General features: G+C 40.3%; 1 protein-coding gene across 3 annotated transcripts in view; it reads left to right on the top strand.

Moving 5' to 3' along the window:
- Positions 1 to 2,401: 2,401 nt before the first annotated feature.
- Dnajc2 (DnaJ heat shock protein family (Hsp40) member C2) overlaps positions 2,402 to 18,233 on the top strand; it is a 34,026-nt gene continuing 18,194 nt past the window's right edge. The window contains exons 1-3 of one of the 3 annotated variants that reach the window (XM_048339853.1): positions 2,402 to 2,613; positions 5,933 to 6,123; positions 11,646 to 11,721. In XM_048339853.1, the coding sequence (XP_048195810.1) occupies positions 2,550 to 2,613; positions 5,933 to 6,123; positions 11,646 to 11,721 (331 nt within the window). In that variant the 5' untranslated portion in view covers positions 2,402 to 2,549. Of the gene's footprint in view, positions 2,614 to 5,932; positions 6,124 to 11,645; positions 11,722 to 12,360; positions 12,411 to 18,233 lie in introns of those variants that run through there. The other 2 variants (XM_048339854.1, XM_048339855.1) reach the window with 2 other exon arrangements.

The following is an 18,233-nucleotide window of genomic DNA, read 5'->3' as shown; positions in this document are numbered from 1 at the left end:
AAAGTTTGAATGATTATACTACCCCCCTCAAGATTTCTGAGTAATGACTTTCAAGACCAACTCTGGCTCAGTCTAGGACTGTGTGTGTGTGTATGTGTGTGCATGTGCTGGTACTGAGGCCTGAACTCAGGTTTTGGTACTGACCCTGAGCTGCTTTTGCTTTTGCTTTTGCTTTACCACTTGAGCCACAGCTCTACTTCTGGCTTTTTGGTGATTAATTGGAGATAAGAGTCTCATGGACTTTCCTGCTCTGACTGGCTTCAAACTGTGATTGTCTGCTGTCAGCGTCTGAGTCACTAGGATTACAGTCATGAGCCACCAGAGTTGGCAGTCCATAACTTTTAAAATCCTGATTTAATCATTTCCTATGCAGTCTAGTGTTAACATATTTAACCTCTTGAATTTTCCTTTTTACCTCAATGGATTAGAAGACAACTAAAATGCCTGGAATTTTTGGACAAAATATGCATAGAGCAACGAAAATAATAACAATCTGATGTCTAAAGTGGGCAAAGGACAAAATAGGTTTTTCCCCCAAAGAAAATAGGCCCCAAATTGAGTGTTTTAGCACAGATGACATGTTTTTTGTTTTTTTTTTTTTGGCCAGTCCTGGGCCCCTCTAACAGATGTTTTATTTCAAGATATTGCCAGTAACAAGACTCTGGGCTTGTTTGTTGTATAACACATTTAATAGTATTCCTACTATTGTCATTCTAGAACTGAAGTCAAAAGCAACAACTAGCAAAAGAAAATCAGTGTGTGAAGGCTCTCTTGTAGTATCTTCAACTGTCTGGGCAAAATGGACTTTATGTGCCACTATTTAGCAAGGAACATTGTAAATTAGCTAATAATTTTCTAGGAATTACACATTCACTGTTAAATACATTTAATTAGTCTATACCTACTGCACGACAAAACTGTCGTTTCAAATTTGACATTATAAAAACTGACCTGATCACTTCCCAAACCTCTCGATCTTTTATTAATGCAGCCACTATTAAAACATGCCATCTGGGCTGGGGATATAGCCTAGTGGCAAGAGCACCTGCCTCGGATACACGAGGCCCTAGGTTCGATTCCCCAGCACCACATATACAGAAAACGGCCAGAAGCGGCACCGTGGCTCAAGTGGCAGAGTGCTAGCCTTGAGCGGGAAGAAGCCAGGGACAGTGCTCAGGCCCTGAGTCCAAGGCCCAGGACTGGCCAAAAAAAAAAAAAAAACATGCCATCTGGCTGGGGATATGGCCTAGTGGCAAGAGCGCTTGCCTCATATACATGAGGCCCTGGGTTCAATTCCCCAGCACCACATATATGGAAAACGGCCAGAAGTGGCGCTGTGGCTCAGGTGGCAGAGTGCTAACCTTGAGCAAAAAGAAGCCAGGGACAGTGCTCAGGCCCTGAGTCCAAGGCCCAGGACTGGCCAAAAAAAAAAAAAAAAATCTGTTAGAGCAAAACACACGTGTTTCTGATTTTATAATAGACTGTTTTCTTATCCAAATGAATATTAAGAGATAAGCTATCATTAGTATTAAGGTAAACACATACAACACAGTTATACATAAACAATTATGGATGCATACTAGTTTCTACACCGTTTATTTTTTTTTAATTTATATGGCTAGAAGTACCAGAATAAGTCAGTGTTTCAAACTGTTACCTTAGCTATTCTAACATCAGGAGGATTTGAGGAGGGAGGAAGCGATGGGATTTGGTTCATATTTACCTTCAGATTAGCATTCCCATTTTATTTAGGTACATTCTGTCATTTTACTGGCAATGTACTGGTTTATCAACCGGACCCAGAGATTGGGCCTACTCCTTAACTTTGGATCATTGTGACATAAATGTTTGTGCTTTAAAGCAAAGGATGGTTTTTGTCACCTTGATAAGCGTCCATCCTTGATAAGTAATATTTCTGTAAACATTTTGTGTGTGTGCAGAGGACAAAGTTTATTTTTTCCTTTTAAATGCCTTTTAAGGTATCCTTCAGTTCCTAGAGCACACGAAATTTGTCTAAGACAAGGTCATAGATGAACAGCTACTTTTTAAAAAGTAAGGCCTAAAGAAAAAGTGTGTTTTTAATCTATTAATATCGTGTTTGTCTCAGTCTTGGCTGCTATTTCCCATTCCTTATCTTCCCTGATCTGTCCTGCCTCAAGCCTAATCACTAAGGTGGTAAGAACTTGGAAACAAAAATTCAGAAGGAACTGATTTGGGTGCGAACGCACTGAATATATAAGGCCTCACACAAGCTAGCTGCTTTCTGAAGTTAGGGAGGAACTGGCGAGTGTAGGAACTGTTCCTTCAAAGGCAGTTGCGCTCCAGTCCGACAGTCCATGGCGCCTCCCAAATTGGCGGGCGGGTAGGATGGGATTGGTGTACGCACCGGAAGTACCTAACCCGGAAGTGCTCAGCGGTCGTCTCCATGCGCCGGTTCCTGGGCGTCGCTGAGCCTGGGCGCGAGGATCAGACGGGGCGCTAGGGCTGGAGCCGACGCCTGGGGCTTCGCTCGGGGCGTGAGTCGCGGCCTCCACGGGGCCAGCGCCGTCATGCTGTTCCTGCCGAGCGCCGAGGTCGGCCAGTACACCGCTGTCTCTCACGCCCTGACCTCCGGTAAGTGCCACAGACCCTGGCTTCGAATCGGCGCCGGGACCTATGAACCTGTGAGGCCGTGGCGTGGGCAGTCCGCTTCTCACTTTGGATGGGGAGATGGGCCGATGGGAGGCGTCCTCCTGGCCGCCGACGGCTGTGCCCTTCTGTGGCGGCTGCTGACTCATTGCCGGGCCGAGCAGCTTGGAACCGACCCCTCCCCTGGCCCCCACCAGGAACCTCAGAAAGATCCTTTTCTTCTTGCCTCTTTCTCCTCGCCTACAGCCAGGAGAGTAGCAGCTGCTAGACCCGCACGTGCCGGGGTCGCACAAAGCCATGTGTGTTGAACTCGTGTTAACACTTTCCTGGCCTCAGTGCTTGCTCTTTTCAGTGTCAAAATTCAGACCCTGTGTCTCGTAAGCGTTAATAGACCCTTGGCCTGTGCCTACTGGAAAGGATGGCCGGTTTCTTCCAAAGGCAGATCCTACGAGTGAAATTCACCTTCCCGCTATTCTTTTAGGTCCTTAGAGTTATACCTCCGGACAGTCGTGGGTATTATGAATTTAGAGTCTCCCGTTTCGAAAATCTTCAGTAATTCCCATAATCATATAGGCACCTTGTTGAATGTAATTACATACCGTGGCACTGCGTTGCCATTGTTTGTCTGTGTGATCTTACAAATGTAAAGGCTCGGAGGCAATGTTTTTAAAAAGCCACACCCACACCACAAAGTTGGTCCTATTCAGTGTTTGAATCCTTTCCTGTGTAAAGTTGCAGAAATCTTATTCTCAAACCAATTAAGACATGAGAAGTCTTTTTTCTTATTCTGTAGAAGCTGTAGCCCTGAAGTATAAGAAAATATTGCTTTGAATTTCTCATTACTGATCTCCAAAGATGTTCTTTGCTTTGTCTGTCTGTGTGTCCTGGGACTTGAACTAAGGCCCGGGTGCTGCCCTTGATCTCTTTTGCTCAAGTCTAGGGCTCTACCACTTTGAACCACAGCTCTCCTTCCAGATTCCTGGTGGTTAATTGGAGATAAAAGTCTCACAAACTTAACTGCCTGGGCTATCCTCACATCTCAGTAGCTAGGATTTCAGTGTAAGCCACCTGCGCCCAGCCAGTGCCCTCCAAAATTGATTTTTTTTTGTGTGTGTGTGGGGGGGCTGTAGGGCATAAACTCAGGACCTGAGCACTGTTCCTAAGCTCTTTTGCTCAAAGCTAGTTGTCTACCACTTGGAGTCACAGCTCTGTTCTTTTTTCTTTTTTTTTTTTAATGGAATAGGACATATCACATTTTTTCTCTGATCCTAGAGACTGTTTTTGAGTTGCAGATATGTTTAAGTCTACAGTAATTGACCCTCACCTCCCTTTCTACAACAGTGTGTAGTTTTCAAAGTGCTTTTTTGCCTTGGGGGTGGAGGGGCAGTCCTGGGGCTTGAACTCAGGGCCTGGGCACTGTCCCTGATCTTCCTTTTCTCAATGCTAGCACTCTACCACTTAAGCCACAGCACCACTTCTGGCCTTTTCTGTTTATGTGGTACTGTGGAACCAAATCCAGGGCTTCATGCATGGTAGGCAAACACTCTACCACTAAGCCACATTCCCAGCCAAGCTTTGATGCTTTCTTGTTCACTCCTCTTGGAACTGAAAGAGATAGGTATTATTCCCATTTTACAGTTGAGGATATTACAAGACAAATTATCAAATGAAAGCCCAAAGCTTCTGGGTTTAGATTCACAGCTTGTTTCTCTGCTTAGAAAATTCTTTCAGAACAAACCTTCCTAGTGAATCCATAGACTTACTAGGATCAATTTCAATTCAAGATTTTAGTAATCAAGGTAGGTTGAATTTTTATAATTTTTTGAGGTACTGTTTGAACTCAGGACCTTGCAGTTGCTAGGCATGCATTATAACCTCTGAACCAGGCCCCTTGTTCAATTTGTATGTTGTTGTGTGCGGGAGGCGGGGGGGGGGGGGGGGCTGGTTCTGGTGCCTGAATTCAGAGCCTTGTGCTCTCAGCATTTTCACTTACAGTTGGCTGTATTACATGAGCCATGTCCTATTTCCAGCTTTTGTGGCTAGCTATTTGGAGATAAGAATCACTCAGATTTGTCTGCCCAGAGTAACTTCCATCTAGATCTTCTAATCTCTGCTTTTTGAGTTAGGCATGAGCACCAACACTTGGAAACTATTTTTTAAATAGTTATTGCTTTGGTGCATGCCTGAGCCACAGTCTGTCTGCTTTAGGCTTTCTATCATTGCTGGGATTATAGGTAGGCACCACCATATCTAGTTTCCCTTCTTAGAGATGGAGTTCCTTTGGCATTTCTATTGAGACTGTCCTGGCACCTCACTCTTGTCAATTTCAGCATTCTCCCCAGGTAGCTTGGAATGACAGTCTATGGATTTAGAAGGGGTCTCACCAACTTCTCTGCTTTGGCTCACTTTGAACTACAATCTTTTCAATCTCAGCTTCCCAAGTAGCTAGGATTATAGGTTTGAGTCACTGGTGCCCACCTTGACATTTTGTGGGATGTGTGTGTGCACACATATACACATTCCTGTCCTGGGCCTTGAACTCAGGGCTTGGGTGCTGGCCTTAAGCTTTTTTGCTCAAGGCTAGCACTCTACAACTTGGGCTATACCTCTACCTTTCTGGTGATTAATTGGAGATAAAAAGTCTCAGGAACTTCCCTGCCTAGGAATCAGTGGTTCAAATTTCAGCTTCCTGAGTAGCTAGGATTCATGCATGAGCCCCTGGTGCCTGTCTGACTTTTTTTTCTTTTTAATTTTTTACTGTTACTGTATTACCATTATTAGTTTAAAAGTAAAGCAGGGGCTGGGGATATGGCCTAGTGGCGAGAGAGCTTGCCTCGTATACATGAGGCCCTGGGTTCAATTCCTCAGCACCACATATACAGAAAACGGCTAGAAGTGGCGCTGTGGCTCAAGTGGCAGAGTGCTAGCCTTGAGCAAAAGGAATCCAGGGACAGTGCTCAGGCCCTGAGTCCAAGGCCCAGGACTGGCCAAAAAAAAAAAAAAGTAAAGCAGTTTGCAACATTTCTTCATATTCCTTACCTTCCTCACATGTGACATTTTTGAATGCTTTGCTTTGACAGTTAACTGGAAGAGGTTATAGGAATCTGTAAATCTTAGAAATTATAATTTCTTGCTAATAGCCATGTAAACTGGGTGACCACAATTGTTTTTATAGATGAAGATTTTAAAATTATATTCTAATGATGTCGTTGCTTTGCTTTTACTTTCTTAGAAATCTTTTCACCTTGAAACAAATGTGTTTTACACAATAAACTGAAGTTTTTCTTAACATTTTCAATTACAGCCTCTGCACTCTGTCGAGTTGAACCTGTGGGAAGGTGGTTTGAAGCTTTTGTTAAGAGGAGAAACAGAAATGCTTCTGCCTCTTTTCAGGAACTGGAGGATAAGAAAGAGTTGTCGGAGGAATCAGAAGATGAAGAATTACAACTAGAAGAGTTTCCCATGCTGAAAACACTTGATCCCAAAGACTGGAAGGTATTTGCACAAAGCAGCATTCACATCGATTTATCATTATTAATAAGCCTTGTCTTAAGGTAGCTCCCAGCAAGATATTTCAGCTGGTCTTGAAAGCATGACTGGCAGTTAGTTTAGCAGAGAAGGGAGAAAAGGCATTCTGGGCAGAAGGACTAGATAGCAGTGACACAAAGAAGTAAGAATATTTACTCTTGGAGGATTAAAGATGAGTAGAGTAGAATAAGGATAGTTGTGAGAAATTAGACCTGAAATTGACTCTAGACTGAACTGTCGTGTCTTTTTTGGTCCTGTGTTGAAGAGTTAAATTTTATTTTGACAACAGAAAGTCAATCAAATGTTTCTAAGCTAATTTTAGAAAAATAATTCTCCTGGCAGTACAGAAAAGTACTTTAAAGTAAGAGGCATACTTAGAAGGGAAATACGTAGTTTTCTGCTTATAGGTCCAGCCTGTAAACCCAGGCCTTTGGAGACTTGAATCAAATTGGTGGATGGGGTTTTTTTTGGCCAGTCCTGGGGCTTGGACCCAGGGCCTGAGCACTGTCCCTTGCTTCTTCTTGCTCAAGGCTAGCACTCTGCCACTTGAGCCACAGCGCCACTTCTGGCCATTTTCTGTATATGTGGTGCTGGGGAATTGAACCCAGGGCCTCATGTATATGAGGCAAGCACTCTTGCCACTAGGCCATATCCCCAGCCCCTGGTGGATGGGTTTTGAGGAAAAGAGGACAGATGGTGGATTGGAAAGGATAGCACAGCATAATGATTTTAGTGACCTGTGGAGGTGTCCTGTGAATAACCAGCATTGAGATGCAGGATAAGGAATTTTTCAGGGATTGATGTTTGTGTCCAAGTTTGACTATGTCAAAATTCTAGTACCATACAGCTGTCTAATAGATAGTTAGAAAGTGGTCTGTGACTTCATAAAGAGATTAAAGCCAAAAACATTTTGAGGTCATTGGCATAGAGGTGGTAGTAGTTGAGACTGGGAGACATGAATGAGATAAGCCACTGAGAAGAGTATAGAAAAACAGATATTGTATGGGGGGGGGGCACGGGGGTTCTGGAATTAAGAGGGCTTGACACCAAATCTGCCTCTACTGTGGGATTTTGGGAAAGTTATTGGACATCTTAGTATAAGGTTTTTCTTAATACAGTGAAATTGCCAAAAATTCAAAGAGTTTTAGTGAAGAATAATGAAAAGATACATAAATCTGGGCACTGGTGTCTCACACGTGTAATTGTAGCCACTCAGGAGGCTGGATCTGAGGATCACAATTCAAAGCCAGCCCTGGCAGGAACATCCATAAGACTATCTCCAGTTAATCACAAAAGCCAGAAGTAGAGCTGCGGCTCAAGTGGTAGAGCATCAGCCATGAGTGGAAAAAGCTAAGGGACAGCACCCTGGGTTCAGCCCCAGTACTGGCACACACACAAAAAAGAAAAAGGTTACAAAGCACTTAGTGAGGTGGGTATGGCAGTGCATGTCTGTAATCCCATATGTGCTGTAGGTATAAGGTGACTCAATCCAAAACTTCCTCAAAGCACAAAATCTTGTCAAAAAATAACTAAAGCATAAAAGGGCCAGGGACATGGGTCAAATGATAGAGTGCACCTATTGAGCTGGAACCCTGAATCAAACCCCAGTAACAACAAAAAGCCCTGAAAGGCACTTTAGGGTTTGACACTTGGTAAATGTGAATAAGAATTCCTGGGACAGGCATAGTAGTGTAAGTAGTAATAGTCCCAGCACTCGGTAGTAGTGTAGTAGTAGCAGTAGCAGTAACAGTAATAATAGTAGTATAGTAGTTGTAGGAGTCCTAGCACTCAGGAGGAAGGGCAGGAGGACCATGAGGCCAGCTTGGGCTTAGTGAGACGTTGTCAAAAAACAGAAAATGAGGTGTTTTTTTTTTCTTTGTTAAAAATATTTTAGGGCTGGGAATATGGCCTAGTGGCAAGAGCGCTTGCCTCCTACACATGAAGCTCTGTTCGATTCCCCAGCACCACATACATGGAAAACGGCCAGAAGGGGTGCTGTGGCTCAGGTGGCAGAGTGCTAGCCTTGAGCAAAAAGAAGCCAGGGACAGTGCACAGGCCCTGAGTCCAAGGCCTAGGACTGGCCAAAAAATATATATATATATTTTAATTGACGTTATCATAAACATTTTTCCTATTCCAATTGTAATAAAAAGAAAAAAAAGCCCCTCATTTTGAGTATTTAATGAAGTAGGGCATCCGAATAGAAAAATAGGTACTTGAAATGTTTGCTGATTATCGTTTTGATACAGAAGAATTTGTAACTAAGGGATAAAGAAATACCAGGGAATTACCAAAGGAATACTAGCTTTTAAAGAACTATGAAAAAATAAATGTATTCATTTGACAGAAGTTTACTCAGGCACTATGCTCTTCAAGCAGCTGAGGAGGAGGAAGTCTCAAGGAAGGAAGCAACTGCTATAGAGAGGTGTGAATATGGTAACTTGAAAAATGATGAAGCCAGTGAATTTGGCAAGCCAGAAATTTTGGTGACCTTATTGAACAGTTTCAGTAAAGCAATCAGGAGCACAAGAAATTATAAAGTTTTGAGAAGTAATTAGGAAATGATGATGTAGAGGCATAAATTTAAAATATTCTTTCATAACTGGATTGTAAAGAAAATGACAGTAGTAACTAGGATGAAAGCAAAGTTAGAAGACTGAATTGAGGACTTTTGAGATTTGAGTGAGAAGACAGTCTAGCTAGGTACAGGAAGGCGTACATGACATTACAGCAAGGTAACAGGTTCACTTACTTGAGGAGCTTAGTGTTTCATTCATAAGTGAGTGGGTCAATTGCCTGCTTATTTGCCAAACACTATTCTAGGGGTTGAACATATTGTCCTGAACAAGACAATATTTTTGCTTCTGTAGAGCTTATATTCCAGTGAGCACACGATCAATAAGTGCCGAGCAAAGTATTAAAATAAGGTGAGATGTGATCAGGTGTCAGGTGACTACTTTAGATTGGACGTGAAAATAAGAAGGTTGACATTTAAAATAAAAGTTGAGTGATAGGCAAGGATCAAGAATGGCCATCTAGACAGCTTATGCAGAGGCAGAAAGAAGCACCTGAAAGAAGACAAGGAATGAATGAGAGAATCAAAGAGGAGTAGTGGTAAGCCATCAGAGTTTTAAGCACTTAGAACTTTTCAGTTTAGTTTTTGGTAATCCTGGGATTTTAATTCAGGGTCTGTGCTTGCTAGGCAGGTACTCTTATCATTGGGCCTCCTGCCCACAGCAAAGTAGAGATACAGAATTCTCATCACCTTATATAAGATGTCCTTGAAGGATAAGAAGAGGGTTACCACATAGAGAGTGGGAGGATAAAAAGCAGAGGAGGCCATAAAAGTGGGAGAGTACAGTGTTGTGTTTAGAAATAGATGAGCAAGGCAGAGGATGATAGTCTGGGAAGTTAGACAAAGGGTGAAGATCTGAGCCTCTGCACAAAGGAGAGAGCTCTGCTAGAGTTAGTTGCATAGGTTCTAAAGTTGGTTAGGTAGAGACTTCTCAGCATGTACAGAGTATTGCATGTTAGATCCTCCTTGGATGAGTTATGATTCCCTAGGATTAAAGTGTAGAGAGAGAAAAAACCTCAAAGCTGGCTCTTGAAGGTCATCAAGAAGCCAGTAAAGATGACTGAAAATAACTGCACAAAGAGTTAATTTCAATTAGCCAACAAAAAAGCTGAATGGAGATGTGGCTCAAATAATAGCTTGGAATAATGCATGGAAAAAACTGATTGAAAACTTGAAGCTCTGAGTTCAAACCCTTGTGTTGGCAAAAAGAAAAACAAAGGAGGTAATGTTTCAAAAAATGGAGTCAGCTGTGTTGGAGTCAAGTAAGAGCGACAATTGATAATAAATTAATAAAAAAAAAAAAAAACAGTTGCAGGACTTGCCTACCACGTGCAAGATTCTGGGTGCCATACGTGACAGCACCAGAAAAAGAAAAAAAGAAATTGAACATGGGTATGGTGGTACTTGTAATCACAGCATTCGGAGGTTGAGGCCAGAGAATTGAAACTCAAGGCTAGCCTGTGTACATAAGAAATTTGAGTCCTGCCAGGCAACATGGTGATACTTGCCTTGAAAAGAAGAAAATAGTTTCATTTCACTTAAGAGTAGGAATGGACAGAAGAGTGAATGAAAATGGATGTCAGTTATGAGAATGTGGTGTGGACATCATTCTCAAGAAGTTTAATGGCAAGCAAAGCTGTGAGGCAGTGACCAGAAGAGTAGTCTTGGGATGTTTTTTTTTGTTTTGTTTTTTGTTTTGGCCAGTCCTGGGCCTTGGACTCAGGGCCTGAGCACTGTCCCTGGCTTCTTCCCGCTCAAGGCTAGCACTCTGCCACTTGAGCCACAGCGCCGCTTCTGGCCATTTTCTGTATATGTGGTGCTGGGGAATCGAACCTAGGGCCTCGTGTATCCGAGGCAGGCACTCTTGCCACTAGGCTATATCCCCAGCCACGTCTTGGGATGTTTTAAAAGATGCCATGACAGCATTTTTTATCAAGTTGAAAGGTAGAAGGCAAAAGATGCTCACCTTTGAGAAGACTTCAGTGCGTTTTCAAGTAGAAGAAAGAATGTAGTAATTCATTGTAATAGGGAAGACTCTCACTTGTGAAAGGAAGAGATTAGGTACAGTTATGGGGAGGCGGGTAGAAAAGGTACTGGGATAGATGATTTGGGAGTATTGTCACAATGCCATTGAAATGCAGAAATGCTACATGTGTTTAATGCTTCTAATTTGATGAAACCAGTATAGTTTTAACTGGGGAAGCAAGAGGCAGGGTCAATAGCTATAGGGTGGGGAAGGGTGTATGAGGTATGAGGAAGCTTTGGGGAGCTTGGGAAGTGGAAAAGTAAAGAGTGGAACACACTGTGATTGCCTAACTTATAAAGAAAGCCCATCTGTTTGATGTTTGTAATCTTAAATTTAATGAAAATCTGTGATAGCTGGCTTCCATCTCCAAAACAAAATGCCCAGTTTGCCTCTTCTTTATGGAGCGCAACACTACTTGGTACCTCTACTTACATATTCCCTAGGAATTTGTAAAGGAAAGAAGAACTTCTATTCAGAGAAGCTTCCTCCCTGACACTTCAAAGTGTCTTCCCTATCTGCCTCTTGACTCCACAAGGTTTAGTTCTACACTCAATTGTTAGTGGCTTTTTCTGCTGTGGCGACTGTAATATACATCTTATGTTCTGGGGTGTTCTGGGATTTACATTGGTTGAAGGGTAAGTACTGACTATTTTTAGGTATTAAGCGAGACTTTACTCAAGTAAGTATAGGCAATGCTAGGTTTTACAAATTTCTCTTTGCTTGGGTTTTCTGTCTTGCCCCACCCCCCTCATATTATGAGACTTTGCAGAGTCTTATGTTCATCAGAATGCATTTTATATAAAACTTCTCACTGGACTCCTTTTATGGAAATGTCACTAGGAAACAAGAAGGAGATATTGCTTCAATAATCTTTTGTTTATTTATCAGAACCAAGATCATTATGCAGTTCTTGGACTTGGCCATGTCCGATACAAAGCTACACAGAGACAGATCAAAGCAGCTCGTAAGTACTTAGTTATTTTGGAATAATTTGAGTAGTATAGGCAATTTATTCTTTTGAAGATCGTAGTCTATAGCCATAAATTTCCTCTTAGTAGCATCCTTTACAGTGTCAACAGAATAAAGCCAGATTCCTTTGCCTTCAGAAACAGAAAGAAAGCAATGTGTGGAATTTCTTATGAGAAGGAATCTTTGAATGTGTTTGTGCATGAATGTGTGTGTGTGTGTGTGGACGGGTGTTAGAAAAAGGGTGGAGAAAGAGATACAGAGACACGGAGAGAGGAACAGAGCAGATAGAATTGAGAATGGCAAACTATCTTTAGTAGAAGATGGATAGTTCTTCTTAGTAGAAGCTCAGCTTTGTTACTTTGGTGTTTTGATATTAATTTATGGTCTAAGGTCACATCTTTGTTGATGACACTATTTCCTTAAAGCCTCCTTGTTTTCATTGACAAGGTTAAAAATTGGGAGAAAAAATTTGGGAAGCTAGTCTTCATATGCCTTATAGTGCATAAGCCTTAAAATATACCTTAATGTCCTGTTTGTATTCTTATGGACGTACTTCTGTACACATTCAGATCACCTACTTAGTGAAGTTTAATGAAAAAGGTGAAGGTGATTAGTCTTCTGTGTTTTATCTTAGGAGAATGTTCTGCCTTCCACTGTAGAGAATGGATTTTGAGGTCAGAGGAGGTAAGATTGTGGCCATTTGGAAAAGGAATTAGGGAGTCTCCAGGCCAGTCAAGAAGAGAAAGTATTGCACCTGAATGAACATGGCTAAATAAGAAATGATCTTGAAAAATACTAGTGGAGACTTCTAGGCTGGCATGGTTTTAGACAAAGCATGGCAAAATAAGAAATGATCTTGAAAAATACTAGTGGAGACTTCTAGGCTGGCATGGTTTTAGACAAAGCATGGCAAAATAAGAAATGATCTTGAAAAATACTAGTGGAGACTTCTAGGCTGGCATGGTTTTAGACAAAGCATATGTTAATGTATTAATGATAATTATGATACATGTAAATGCCAGAAAAACTCAATTTTCATTAAAAAGTATAGCAAATAAATATTAAACTTGTCATAAGGCATATACATTTTTGAAAGAAACAGCTTTGAGGCATCTGTGCAGAGACTGTTAACTGTCAGGAATTACAGTTTACTGTTCACTACCCTTGTTAAATATTTTATCAGTATTAACTCAGGAGGAAATGGTTAGTTACTCTTTTACCTCTGACTCTAAAAGATGGATAGTTGCTACTTACAGCTTTTTTTTTGCCAGTCCTGGGCCTTGAACTCAGGGCCTGAGTACTGTCTCTGGCTTTTTCCCCTGCTCAAGGCTAGCACTCTGCCACCTGAGCCACAGCGCCCCTTCTGGCCATTTTCCATATATGTGGTGCTGGGGAATCGAACCAAGAGCTTCATGTGTAGGAGGCAAGCGCTCTTTCCACCAGGCCATATTCCCAGCCCCTACTTACAGCTTTTTTTTTTTTTTTAAAGTACTTACAGCTTTTTGAAAGTCTAATCCAAACTGGAAACATAAAGTTAGTGTTTTCAAATCCGTAATTATTAGCACAAATATAATAAAAACAAACTCAAAGCCAGGATACTATAGACACCTGCACATTCATATTCATTGCTATACTATTCACAATAACTAAGCTATAGAAAGAGCCCAGATGCTGTACAATAGCTGGGTAGATTAAAAAAAAAATGTAGTATCTATACACAATGGGATTTTACACAGACATTAGAAAGAGTACTATTTACAGGGAAATGGATTGACCTAGGACAAATCAAGGTGAGGTAAGCCAGGCTCAGAGAGACAAATGGCGCATGTTTTCTGTCATATGTGGAAGTTACATCTAAAATACAGTGAGATATCATAGATTATACAGGTCTCTAGGCATTCACACACAGTGAGATCAAAGGAGGGTACTCTTACGAGACATCTGATCATGTCAAGTATTTATGGAAATGAACTCCAGGAAATAGGAACAAGAAAAATAAATCTGATAGCAGATGAGGTCCCTTGAGTTCTTATATCCTATAAAAAGGTCTTATTAATACATTTGAACAAGTTTATAGAAAAATTTGATGAAATAAAAGATTAATAGTGTTTTTTTTCTTATTATCTAAAAGAAATTACCAGAAGTTATATAATGAGTTCAGAGGAAGTACTTGAACACTATAATGATGGTACTTAAATTTATGTAGTTTGGGTATTGAAACATACACTAGCAAATAAGAAAATAGTGTGTGATAATGTGAACTTTCTAGATAATTTTAGTCTTTATATTTTAAACTGAAAACTTCCATATCAAGTTCAAAAGAGATTTAGGCCTGTGTTCGTGGTCTGGGGATTGAACCTTGGGCATTGAAAATGCTGGCCAAGTGCTCAAACACTGGTCTACCTCCCTAGACCTTTTATTTTTAATATTTGAGACAAACGCTTACACTAAGTTGTCCAGGTTAGCCTTGAACTTGGGATCTTCTTGCCTCACCTCCCAAAGTAATTGGGATTATGTGTGTGCTTGAGCAATGGCAGTGTCAAGAGTACAATAAAAGCCCCTTTTGCATTGGGATAGAGCGAGAAGCCTGAAATTTGAATAAACAAGTATTGCTTTTGCTTTTTTCTTTGAATTGACATTGTCTTTGACCCTTTCCCTATTAGTTAAAATTGGGTAACATTGTGTTTCATTTGTTCCACTCCCCATGTATAAAATAGGACAGTAGACTCCTATGATATGCATGTATTAGTATATAAGGTCCCACTAACAGTTATTAGGCAGAAAAATGAATGTAGGACAAAAATAGTACAGCCTAGGAAGAAAGTAAAACTAGAGCTTCTTCTCAGCAAAAGATCTGGCCATCCCCTCTCAGACTTTATGGTTCCAAAAACATTGTATCTACTACAAGATATCAGTGAGATATTAAGACATGGTTGGGGTAAGTAAGGTAGGCACTGTGGAAGAATTAAATAGGGACTGTATGAAAATAAAAATATGGGAACAGTTTAGAATGACAAAGGCTGATGTACAAATAGGAAATTCAGTAAAGAATGCTTTCAAGGTTAAATGGAACAAATACGGAGACACAAATTTCCTTAAGAAATTAGTATTATAACAGAAACAATAATTGCAAATAGAAAACTTTTGATTTTTAAAAAGTGTTTATTGTTATGAAACTGATGTACTCAATGGGTTACAGTTTCATAAAAACTCGTGATTTTTAAATATATGTTGTGGTGTTGAGCATGTGTGTAGACATGTGACTTAGGTATCACAAATGAGCTCACATTTCACACTCAGAAGGACAAGTGAGGTATGCTATGCTACAGAGAGAGTCCACTTGCTGAAAAATGGCAAGAGCTCTGTGAAGAGAAATCAGCCGTTTACTAGCCACACAGCACAGGTCCTAGGTCGTGCTCAGTACTGGCAGTACGGTACAATGGTTGGGCTCAACTGTGGTGGGATCCTCCTGCTATTAAACTGTCCAGTATGATTTGATTCTTGATCTTTCAAACCTGATAATTTGACTCTCACATTAATTCTAAATTCCTTTTCTACTTGAACTAGCTAGAATTTGAGAATGCCTAGAACTTTATTGTACTTGAACTAACTAGACTTCAAGTAAAGGTAGAGAAATGGCTTCCATACCTAATGCTCAGGTCTTGGAAACAGAAATGTATTCACAGCATATGAAGAAATGATGAGGTATAATGTACTGATAAAAAGATTTGTACAAAAGTGTTCATAGCAACCTTGTTCAATGTGTTTATACACAGAAACTACCCAAAAGTTCACTATGCAGCAATACAAAAGAATAAATTGCCTGTGTACCCAGGAATGTGGATAAACCTCAAAACATGATGTGGCTGGAAAGAAAGTAGACACAAAGACATACTGTAGGTGTTATCAATATAAATTATAAAAACATGTAAAGGCCTCCTCTGATGACTTAAGTAAGAAAGTGGTTGCTTACAGCTGGAGCTTAATTCAAGAGATAGAGCACTTACCAAGTATAAGGCTTGTTTAAACCCTAGTACCATATAAAGATTTTGCAAAGGTAAGATCATTGCCTATCCAAACTTAAATGGATGGCATCAAGAATTGTACCATAAACAAGTTCATTTTCTTAATGTTATATATACATATATACTTAATATTTTGCCAGTCCTGGGGCTTGCGACTCAGGGCCTGAGCACTGTCCCTGGCTTCCTTTTGCTCAAGGCTAGCACTCTACCTTTTGAGCCACATGCCACCTCCAGCCTTTTCTGTTTATCTGGTGCTAAAGAATCGAACCTAGGGCTTCATGTGTGCTAGGCAAGCACTCTCCCACTAAGCCACATTCCCAGCCTCTATTTTATATGTTTTTAAAAACAAAAAAAAATAATAATTTCAAATGTTCAAAGAATAACACTAAGGAAGATAGAAAAATGACATAGAAGAGACAAGATGGTATCCTGAAATAAATTTCGTAACTAGACAAATAGTGGGATACACAAAGAAAGGTTGCAAACCGTTGTAGAAGATGCTTTTATTTATTTTTGTAATTTATTTATTAAACAAATTTTTTGACAAGGTGTTGTGCAAAAAGGGTACAGTTACATAGTAGGGCAGTGTGTACATTTCTTGTGATATCCTACACCCTGTTTTTCTTTCCCTTCCCTAGGTCAGGTAGACATATATACAATACACAATGTACCAAGAACATATACAGTAGCCACGTGGCCTATGCCAAAGAAAATTCGCTTAGGGCTTTAAATGTAATGTCGACATTAGACAATATGTAAACAAGTCTTCTATGGACGTACATACATAGGTTGTGAGCTATTGTATTCCACTGAGAGGTCAATTTTTGACCTTTATATGTTGAGTAGTTGTTTGGTTTTAGTTACATAGTGTTGGGTTGCTGACCCAATCCTGTGGGAAATACCATTTGACAAGCAGTTTTTGGTTTCACAGACCTGGTCTCTACTGTCTCTCTGTCACCCCATCTTAAAAGTCATATATCAGGGAGATCATGCCCCTTTGTTTTCTGTGTTCTAGGCTTGTCTCACTCAACATTATTTGTTCAAGTTCTGACCATTTCTCTGAGAATGCCAATATTTCACCATTCCTAATCACTATGTAGTATTCCATTGTGTATAGGTACCATATTTTTTGGATCCATTCATCTGTGGAGGGGCATCTGGGTTGATTCCATATTTTGGCTATTGTGAATTGTGCAGCGATAAACATGGAAGTGCAAATGTCTTTTTTATATCTTGGGACCTGCTGTTCAGGATAGATACCTAGGAGTGGTATGGCTGGGTCATAGGGTAGGTCTATATTGAGCTTTTTGAGAAACCTCCATATTGTTCTCCAAAGTGGTTGTACTAATTTGCACTCCCACCAACAATAGAGAAGGGTTCCTCTTTCCCCGCACCCCCTCCAGCATTTGTTGTTGCCTGAGTTCAGAGTATAGACCATTCTAACTGGAGTGAGATGGTATCTCAGGATTGTTTTCATTTGCATTTCCTTTACTGCCAGGGATGTTGAACATTTCCTCATATGTTTCTTTGCCATTTTTATCTCTTCTCTTGTGAAGTCTCTCTTTAGCTCCTTTGCCCATTTCCTAATTGGTTTACTGGGCTTGGAGGGGCTTAATTTTTGAGTTCTCTATAGATGACAGATATTAGGCCTTTGTCTGTTGCTGTGCTGGTAAAGATCCTTTCTCATATGGTTGGCTGTCTTTCTAGTTTGGTGGCTATGTCCTTAGCTGTGCAGAAACTTTTTAATTTGTAGTAGTCCCATTTGTCGAGTCTCTCCCCTATTTGTTGTGCCCCTGGGACTATTGAGGTCCTTGATCCATTTTGAGTTGATCTTGGTGCATGGTGATAGGCTTGGGTCTACTTTGAGTTTTCTGCATATGGCTGCTCAGGTCTCCCAGCACCAGTAGTTGGAGAGGCTATGTTTATTCCATTGTATGTCTTTAGGTCCTTTGTCGAATATCAGCAGACTGTAAGTGCGGTTTTATTTCTGGATCTTCAATTCTGATCCATTGGTTAGAAGATGCTTTAATTGAATCTATATATAGCAAAAAGGAATTTTAGTTATTAAAGAATTACTTTGTAAGAACCATTTTTAGGCCCAGGTAATTTTTTAGGTGAATTATTTCAAATGTTAAAGGAGTTGAAAATGTTCATCCTAAACATAAACTTTTTTGGAAAATTCTTTTCATGAAGTTACTGTACTTAGTTTCATTAAGAGATAATTAGAAAGATGGGAAGACAATATGTTATTTGTAGTTAATGTACGATCTACCTATAAAACCAAAAGTGGCTATCTGCAAGAAAGGACATGCAAAGATGATTACCTTTTTAAAAGTTAGCAACAAGTACATTAGAAAGCATAGTCATCATAAATGTTATCCTTGGAATACCCAGAAAGAATAACCATCATATGATGCCCTTGTAAAACTGATTATGATAAAGGAGCCAAAAGAATAGATAATATTAGGATTTTGAAAAATAA

Source organism: Perognathus longimembris, chromosome 2 (assembly GCF_023159225.1).
Source record: "Perognathus longimembris pacificus isolate PPM17 chromosome 2, ASM2315922v1, whole genome shotgun sequence".
In the NCBI taxonomy this organism is placed as follows: Eukaryota; Metazoa; Chordata; class Mammalia; order Rodentia; family Heteromyidae; genus Perognathus; species Perognathus longimembris.
This window is presented reverse-complemented; position numbering and strand designations above follow the sequence as displayed.